The sequence below is a fragment of the Nicotiana tabacum genome, chromosome 11 (genome assembly GCF_000715075.1).
Source record: "Nicotiana tabacum cultivar K326 chromosome 11, ASM71507v2, whole genome shotgun sequence".
In the NCBI taxonomy this organism is placed as follows: domain Eukaryota; kingdom Viridiplantae; phylum Streptophyta; class Magnoliopsida; order Solanales; family Solanaceae; genus Nicotiana; species Nicotiana tabacum.
Window position 1 is genome coordinate 161227937 of NC_134090.1, and position 9854 is coordinate 161237790.

Genomic DNA, 9854 nt, shown 5'->3' on the forward strand with positions numbered 1-9854 from the left:
TACTTCGCTACCGTATTTCCTTTAGACTGCCATATTTTTGTTCTCGTTGAGCCATAAATCTTTCGAAAACAACTTTTCTACCTGATAGGGATAAAGTAAGCTTACACACTACCCTTCCCAGATACCACTTGTGTGAAATTACACTGGGTATATTATTGCTGTTGTTATACAAATTTCCCGAATGAGGGGCAGAAAGAACGACACTGAGTCAGAGGGTGTCTGACATATCAAAAACAAGTTGACGATTTCAACCATAACAGAAGTGAGATGCCGAACAAATCCCAGCTTGCAAGTCTGTAACTATCAGAAATATTGTACTCAATACAAATGGTACATTTGCTGCCTAACTAAAAGGTGAACACTAAAATACCAGCTCCAAAGGCATGCTCTTTTTAGCATGACAAAAATTTGAAAGCTCTAATATTTACAATATAAACACCCTCACGTGAGTTGAAAGGAGTGAGGAAAGAAACTGAAACAGAGGCCAGGCCTAAGAAGTAAAAAAGGAAGAAATAGAATTAGAAATTAAAAGAAAAACTTGACCCTTCTTGCTTACTTTATTAACAGATACTATACCTGTATAAAAGTTAAATTGGTTGTTGGGGGTGGGGGCTAGAACTACAACCTTCCGCCATTTAAACCAGACAAAAAAACCTTACCACAGTCAAGTTCCAAATGGGAGCATATCCTATACATATGTACAAGCTGATTACATATCTTATGTGCAGTTGATTTCAGGTCCCAGAAGATCACAGATGTCACCACGTACCAAAGCTGCAACCAACATGCTCCTGGGTGATAATGCGAAGTCGGTCTTGCATGACATCCATGGATGGATAAGGAGGAAAGCATAGACGGTAGAAACATGTGTGTGACGAAGGCAGGCGATCATAAGACTCTCTGGTTTTGTAGATGTAAAGCCTAGAAGCCAAACCACCGAAACCCTCTACTGGAAGATACTTTATTGAAGTCCAAAAGAAGAGGAGAACCTTTCTCTGCTCGGCAGACATGCAACCAACAATCTGCAGGAACAAAAGAAAACAAACTTTAAATTGGTTTGAATCAGATCTCATAAACCAAGGTTCATCCTCATAATACTAAGTGGTAACAACAAGTTCCAAAGTCCACCTTAGGAACAACTAGGTAATCCAGGACTTATATCCAGAGACCACCAGATACCTGTTCGTTTGCTTTGTCCAACTCTGTCTTCTACATAAAAATTGCATTAATCCAAGCACTGAGAGACACATACAAGTGGATCTTCGCGCAGCTTATTGCCTCAATAACATTCACACAAGTGAAATGCAAAGACACAAGACTACTAAATGCAAAAGAAGGGTAGCTCTAAATGGCATGGGTATGCTCAAACTTTAGATTTGTTGAAGCAGGACAAAGAAGACTTATCTTTTGGCATTGTTCAACTTGTTTAGCATTCTACTCAAACACCACTTTGCAGCTCTCAACCGAGAGATCCTTTCTTAAGTTACGTAGAATGAGAGATGAGGTGGAATAAAATCTCCATAGATGACTATAGAAGATCAAAAGGACTGCAAACTTCTCCAAACAGCACAACTGAACGAACCTTTTTATAGTTAATTTGCAGATAAATTGCTACACCCAGATTCAAAGTATTTTTTTAACCTGCAAGATGCTCTTCACAGAAACCAATGGCTTCATTCTTGATTCTTAGTCCACCTAAGAATGTGGATAAATGTGTGAGCCAAGGGCAGCAACTCCCCATAGCCTAAAATTAGCCTCTATTTGGTCACCCCTGACCTTCAAGAAAAAAGAAAAAGATAACCAATTCTATAAAGTAATTGCTTCTCTCTTCTATCTATCCAAGCGTTGAGTGATCACAGAAGAGTTGAAGACTTCTCTTTTCTTTTTCCTCTAAAAGAAGACTTCCTTTCAACACTGGCCAATTCGATTAATTCTTTTCATGAATTTTGCTCCTTTTTCTTCTCTTCGAAGTATCATCTGTTGTTTAGAAACTTTGTCAAGTATATGTATATTTTATTTTATTTTATTTTATTTTGCCAAGTATATTAATCATATCTAGTCCCGTTGTCCACCTCTTGTTGGTATAGTGGTGATCGACAGCTCTCTCAAGTAGACTAGCCATTCAAAACCTTCTTTGGCATCTCCAATCACTCTCTACATGAGCCACAGAAGAATATTAACCCCATACTAGTCCAGTTGGCTATATGAATCTTCTGTAACCCTTCATTCACTTCAGGCTATAGAAATATAAAGTCCTTCAGGAGTTTCAACTTCCAACCCCCCTGGCCCCTACCCAACCAAAAAAGGAAAAAGAAGAAGACAATATCCTCATTCTCCAAAAGAAGATAACGCCCTTAAGACTAAAAAAAATCTTAAAAACAGAGTAAGAAACACAAGGACCTTTAAAACTTTCGTCAGCACCTCCAACCAGTTACAGTCTCCACAAGAGTTAAGGAAGATTATTAACTCCAAACTAGACCGGGCTGCTATATGAATCTTCTGTTACCATTCCCTTCACGGGAGGGGGGGGGGGTGTTGTGTAAGGCAAAGCAAAAGGTAAAGTAAATGTTGCAATGAGCAAAATATTGTCACTTGCACTCTCTTGCATGGGTTAGCTTATTGCAAACTCAAAATTCAAACCAACAAAACGGACCCAGGGTTCCAGTTGAAAGCATCTTAAGCTCGAGGAATGGAAATCTAAGAAAATGCATCAACAAAGTTCTTTCGAAAAGGAAATTTCCAGTTGATAATAAGGATCAACAACAACTATGTATGGAATTGTTCCTTCTTTTTCCACTACCTTCTCATACTCCAGCATCAAAGCACAAAAAAAGGGTATCAAGATAGGGAATACCGTAGTGCTTAGAAATCATAACCTAACCATACTTTATCATGTAAATACCGAGAACAACCCCTCTAGATTGCCCAAATTGGATATATCTCTCCCTTAATATTAAAATTACAGGAAAACCACTAAGCTTTTAGTTTTGCTACACACACCTCTATGTCAAAAATTCAAAAATGAGCTAAAAGCTGTTGATTTTACACGAAAACGTGAATTTACGCCGACAATACCCTTCTAGAAACTAAAACTGCTTTTTTCTTTTGACCTGACCTTAAATTAAAAGGGAAAAAGAAAAAAGAAATTAATGGAAGTACCTAACATGTCATATTACAGCTTGTATTCTCTATATTAACTCAAAGATTTGCACCTTGAAAATTAAGTTTATCTGGGTACATAGGTAATCATCACTTTTTGGATAGTATTTTAAGTTTTAAGACAGACTAATTTGTTTCGAGGTTAGGTCTTTCTTTCTCTATTTCCTAGCCTATAATTTCTTCTTCATAAAGCACAAAGGACACACAGGTCATAACAAATTCATTTGCTCACTTGTTAATTGAAGGGTCTAACAAGGGTGTCACTTTATCAAAAAAGAAAGGGTGCCACTTAATTTCACAAAGACCTTAGGTATCTGTAACTTAAGCGGTCTAGCAAGGGTGTCCCTGTAACTTACCTTAACAATAAAGTAATAACTAAAGCAAATATGAACAGCTGCAGTTTCAAGAGAAAAAATATAGCGATATAAATAGGCATACAGGTGAAACGGACTCTTCCTTAAGGTTTCTCCTTCAACAGTGTCCGTTGGATTCAGAATCTCTCCACACAAAAAAAGACATTTACTATTAGGAAGGTAGACTTTTTTGGAAAAGAAAATTAACATGAAAACCCTCCCTCCTCCAATAAATAAATAAGGGAAAAAGAGAAAAGATAGAAGAAAATATAGGTTTTGCCTGGAACGATACCCTTGTAAAGAATCAAGCTTCTGCACTGAATATTAACAGAACAAAGAAGAACATGAAAAAAGGAATGAAGTCTTCAATAACAGAAATATATGAATCAAAAAAAAGGAACAAATACCTTCCAAAACCAAGATATTTGAGGATCACTTTCTTTGTAACCATTGTAATCAGTATGTGCTTTCCAGTCTTCCACAGAAACAGCAGTTTCGCTCCCATGGAGCATCCAGTCAAGATCTTCAAGATCTAAGCTCTGGAAAAAGGATTTCTGGAGCCTTAAGGTAGTTATAATGTCCGCAAAACCTTGAGCAAAATGAGCTACCTGCTCAGCAATGGATGTGACAAAGCGATGCTGAATAAGAAGCTCAACATACTGCTCCCTGTTTTTACTAGTCACCATAGTACTTCTCCCATTGGGGCAAAGCTCGACAACCTTCCTGGATCCTAACTCTTCAACTTCACGAACAAATGTCAAAGCAAGAGTATCTTGATCCACCATCTCTGGATCCATCTCCAATATCTGCTTGCAGCTGCTATACAAGTATGGATCTGCATCCCTTATGTCATCTAATGAAATATTCTTGCCCGACAATTGTAAAAAGAACACGCGATCAAAGACAACACCAACTTGTATTTTATGCATTAAGGCCAAAGCAATTACCCTGCCAGAGAAGCTAAAATACTCAAGGTGCAAAGGGTCCACCTTAGACGCTGCAATAAAAATATGTAGTAAGAAGATAAGGTCCCAATAACAAGAGCATTACTATTGTCTTGCAAAATAAAAACATTGCTCCAAACAGAACATAGCTATTAAATGCACTGCAGGTTCATCCAAGTAGATGGAAACACTCACTATTAACTAAAATATTCAGCTTGTCTAACCACACATCTTGAACAGAAAAAAAATGATACTATGCCTTGGAAGTACTCCATATGCAGTGCAACCCAAAATAAGGATCAGTATGGTCATCTCACACAAAAGTTTTCTGGCTAAGGATCAGTATGGTCATCTCACACGAATTTCCAACTTCGTGTGAGAAAGCTAAAAATTGTCATTTATTGACTGTCAGACTGTCTTTTTTTTTTTTGATAACCGAGAAATCGCCGAGGCCAGTGGTGCTCGGTTCGAACTCTGGGGATAATGTGCCCACATCTCTATCCTAATCCACTTAACTAGCAGGCTTTGTCTGCAGTAGGGTTCAAACTCGTGATGTGCGTCCAATCAACATATCACGCGTTGCGCTCTAACCACTATACCAAAGCCTTGGGGGCGTCTAACACTCCCATTCAAATTGTTACCTTCATATAGTATCTACCTAACTCCTTACATATATAAGTAATTTGTGGACTGACGAAGGACTTGGTGGATATTCTTACAAGACGTTCATTTGGTGTTACAAATTTAATAAAAATGTCCCCGATGAATCTCTTCTCCAACAAAAAGACAATAGATTTCTATGTGTTTTTTCCTTTCATGGAACGTCAAACTTGATGCAATATAGAGTGCAACTAGATTATCACACAAGTTTCATCTAACTAACAACAACAACCCAGTATAATCCCACTTAGTGGGGTCTGGGGAGGGTAGTGTGTACGCAGACCTTACCCCTACCTGAGGTAGAGAGACTGTTTCCAAATAGACCCCGACATCCTTCCCTCCAAGAACTTCCCACCTTGCTCTTGGGGAGACTCGAACTCACAACCTCTTGGTTGGAAGTGGAGGTTGCTTACCATCAGAGCAACCCCTCTTGTCAAGTTTCATCTAACTAGTATTTCCAAATTTTAGTTCTCACAAGAGTTGTTTGATCCATATAACTTCACAAGTAGTCACCACCATGGCTCGATATTCTGCTCTATCCTGGAGGCTAGAGCTAACAACCATATTTTATTTCTTTTTCTTCAAAGACACCAAATTTCTAACCAAAACACAACATCCCAACTGAATGTCTATACAAATGTGACCGTGTCAATCTTTTGTTGAAGCCTTCTATCCTAGAGTATATTTCACATATTGAAGGATGCCATTGCGTCCGAAGGAACATCATATGAAGATAAAAACCTTACTTATAATACCCACCAAAAAGGCAATATCACATTGAGTGTTTGGAGATGGTTCACCTTATCAAACAATCATTTTTTAAAATTTGACGAGGTAAGTAAATTTAATTTAAAAAGTACAATTACCTATATTTCCTGGGATCTCGAAGCTCTTCTGACCTAGTAGAAGCTTAACATTTCATTGAAAAGGTAAATGACCCTAATGGGGCTTAACATTTCATTGAAAAGGTAAATGACCCTAATGGGCGCTTAACACTTGGACCATAGTCTGATTAATAGTCCTACAATATCTTTTTGTCCCTTATGGTTTAAGGTCAACAAAATGTGATTCCTCCTCCCCAAGAACGTCAAAAGTATACTTCCACTGAGAAATAATAATGTGCAACCTGAATTGGGACACTTCAACGTCTAAGAACTATCACAATCTAATATCTATCAAGGTTCTTAGACTAAAAGTGCTGATAGAGATGTTTCAACTTTACATTAACCTCTTGATTAATACTATTGCATGCCATAACTATATCATCAATATAAATTACCAAAGCAAATACACGGATTCCGAGCAGGGTACCAATTGAGCAGAAAAATAAAGAGATGAGTTGTGTTACTTTTGCATAATTGTGCTAAACATACAAAACCATACTCGAATAGACTGGTTCAGTCCATATAGTGATTGACAAAACTTGTATACAAAACCATAGATTCCCACTGAGCAACAAAACCCGGTAGTTGCTCCAGGGATACTTCATCCTAAAGATTTCATGAAAAAATGCATGCTTGATGTCCAACCAATGAAGAGCCCAATGAAAAACGGAATGCATAAACAATATGAGATTGATCAAAGTAATCTTAGCCCCGAGAAAACATACCACTCAAGTTCAAAAATCAAAGTACAGCAAATGTACCTTAAGCAAATAAATCCAAGCATTTGGACCAACTATTATTGTGAACACCATTAAAACAACCAATAATATTTTCACTAGGGGTAGAGAAACAACTCTCGAGTACCATTAGAGTATAAAGCAAACATCTTCTCATTTACAGCGTATTGCCAACCTGGCTGAGAAGCTTCACGTATAGGCTCAAGGATGGGAATAGAGGACAAGGACTATACAAACGTACAAAGGGGTAAGAACAAATATTAATAACTCAAAAAGATACGATGAGATGATGATTAAGAGTAAAGCGAATACTTAATAGCCCTTGAAACTAGAGGAGACAGGTTTGCAATAAGAGAAGAATCTGAATCAAGATGTGTCGGAGGCAGTTAGTTTTTATATACAAAGGACTAAATCAACTATGGCGGTTCGCTTACACCAAATGACCAAATGAAACAAGTGAAGAAATCTGTTTTTTTTCTATTTTTCGGTTGTCATCTGGAATGCAAATTCAATTCATTCAATCCACTAGAGCTGAGGATAGCGATGTCAAATACAAATAAAGTATCCACCATGTCACGTCAACAAAGTCTGAAATTTTATTGCATGTTCAGCATATAAAACTTTGAAGTGCAAATACTAACAAAAGGTTTAAAATTGCGAGTTCATACAAAACAAAATGCCAAAGAAATAATAACAAAGGTAAGAAAAGCTTACCTGGATTTGGAAAAAACCTTCTACGGTCATTTGGACAAGCAACAAACAGAGCATTTTGAGGGTTGAAGATTGCTTGACATACCAAGAAAAACCACTCCCTTAAGACGCCAGGCCCCGTAGCTTCTTCATTCTTGAATTCCATAAACAAGCCACCACGAAGTGACTCAGGATCTGCATGTGCAATGTACTCAAAAGATTCTGATAGCAACTGTGAGCGGTCAATGAGCATCTCATGAAGCTCCTCGTACTCGTCCTTCACTTCTGGAAGCATCATCTTGGCCAAATGCCTCCTCGCCTCAAAATTAGTTACTTCCTTGTGCTCCAGTATCCACCGATGATCTTCAGATCTTTTAGCAAATTTAACAATCAGAAAACACAACGAAACCCTTCTTTGCCTCATTTTTTTCCAAAATTCGTCCTCCGAGCCCTTAAAAAGCTTTGAAATACCATTTATCTCCTTCAGAATTGCAAGATACTGGGACCACCCAAGTGCGAAGGGCTCACCTTCTCCTTTCTCTTTCCCAACAAAAAGTTCTTCCATTTTCTTCAAACACAGCTCCAGTTTTTCCAGCAAATCAAAGTAAATATCATGCAAACATTTAATCTGCTCTCTGTAATACGGCATTCCATATCTTTTGCTTCCCTCTTCACTGGTGCCGCATTCCTCCTGCAACGGGAAAGCAATGGGACTGCATATAGCTACATGATCCCCTATCACATTCCTGACAGGACGCATAAACGCAGTAAAATCACGCACATCACTCAAAGACGGGCCCATAAAAGCGTTCAATGATTCCATACTCGGATCCAAAGCACGTGATAACTTAACCCCTAGCTCGCGGACGAACGGGAAAATATCTCCCAATGCTATCACATCCTTGCCATTACTCTCCCACCTCGATATGCCAATGGACTCTACTATACCCCCTAAACTACTCCGACAAAGGCCATACAACGAATCATCAACACCAGCAGCTCCACTTAACAACTTACAAAATTCTAACACTATAGGCGCACATTGCATATATATAGGTTTAGGCAAAACACTCTTACTCGAATTAACAAACTGACGAATCGATTCATCAGCAGTATCTTTGTTTACCTTCGCTTGAGACATATAAAGCATTACGAGAGCTGCGGGAGCACACGAGGAGAGGAAAATCTGGAGGTGTTCGGCGGCTTGTTCAGCATCGTTACGTGGCGTCATCGTGAGAAACTCCGTGAGCCTCGTCTTTATACGACTCGAAGGCCTAGGGTTTTGGCCTTTGCAGAGGTCGAAAATTTGAGAAACTAAGTCGTTGATCAGCTGCCACGCCTGCGGATGTCCCGTGCTCCGCATTCGGCCGACGAGTTGTAATCCAGCGTCGTTTTGGACCTCGCATTCGGCTAACGTTTGCTCCCACTGTAACTGTTTCCCCCTGTAGATTAATCGCTGCTCGATTATCGGTATTCCCGTTATGAATTGAATTTTCTCGTGAACTGATTTCACTGAGTCAGTTGACTCGGTTTGAAGCACCAAAGTGTTGCCGCCGGATAATAACCGGACGAAGAACTGAAGACGGCCCGAGGATGACGCCAGCGACGATGGCATCATCGATGATGACGATGAAGATGAAGGCGTCGAGGATGAAGACGGAGAGTGATGACGTGGACGGGAATCATCGGTGAAGGAGGAAGGGGCAAGTTGGTCTTTTCTCATTCTGACGGCGGAGGGTGGTGGTACTAAGTCGTCAGAGGCATAATCGTCGAGCTTCCGTTTGGGGTTGTTAACGGCGCCGGCGTTAGACGTCATTGGAAGTCGGGGGGTTTTACGGTACACATGAGTCCATGGAATTAAAACCCCATCACCAAAACCCTTTGTTTTTTTTTCTTCAATCAAAATTCAAACAAGAAATTGGAGAAGAAGAAAAACAACATGAAGAGAGAGAAAGAGTTATATAAGACTCTGTCTGTGAAAAGGTCGTGAAAGTGGAGAGTGATGAAATTGGGAAAGAAATGAAGGTTTTGTTTACGCTAAGTAGTGTGAAATGACGAAAATAGGTTTCCTGCGAGCTACATGCTTTTTCAGTTACTACTAATACTTTATAGTTTATTCTAAAGAGGAGAACATATCCATGCACATAAATATCTTCTTTATTATATTAGAAGAAGAAAAAAAGACGGACAAGAAGAAGGGTGAATTATTATTTTATTAGTAAAAAGGGTCATTTGGTGCTCGCATTCACGCAAAAACAAGAAAAAATCATACTCTTGCGAGTGTGACATAGACAATTTACCTTAATACAAATATTAGTGACTGATTTTACGATTCGAATATGTGACTTATAAATTATACGAAAATAATTTTACGTTATTTAATTCGGGACCCTTTTATAAACTAAAGACAAAATAAAAGAATTGGTA

The 9854-nt window shown here is 38.7% G+C and overlaps 1 protein-coding gene across 1 annotated transcript; it reads right to left on the bottom strand.

The window, feature by feature from the left end:
• Positions 1-525: 525 nt before the first annotated feature.
• On the bottom strand, positions 526-9429 carry LOC107789421 (E3 ubiquitin-protein ligase UPL5-like). The gene is made up of 3 exons (XM_016611227.2): positions 7452-9429; positions 3920-4509; positions 526-1022 (listed from the first exon to the last, which is right to left on the bottom strand). Exons 1-3 carry the CDS (start codon positions 9241-9243, stop codon positions 759-761), a joined length of 2646 nt encoding a protein of 881 aa, XP_016466713.1. The 5' UTR covers positions 9244-9429; the 3' UTR covers positions 526-758.
• Positions 9430-9854: the final 425 nt, after the last annotated feature.

Bases quoted from the DNA above. Each gene is read 5' to 3' on its own strand.
- LOC107789421 (XM_016611227.2), bottom strand. From the start codon at position 9,243: ATGACGTCTAACGCCGGCGCCGTTAACAACCCCAAACGGAAGCTCGAC. The intron at 4,510-7,451 runs GTAAGCTTTTCT...TTTTTATTGCAG, and splicing joins AAGGTTTTTTCCAAATCCAG to CGTCTAAGGTGGACCCTTTG. The intron at 1,023-3,919 runs GTATTTGTTCCT...TTGTTCCTGCAG, and splicing joins AAATATCTTGGTTTTGGAAG to ATTGTTGGTTGCATGTCTGC.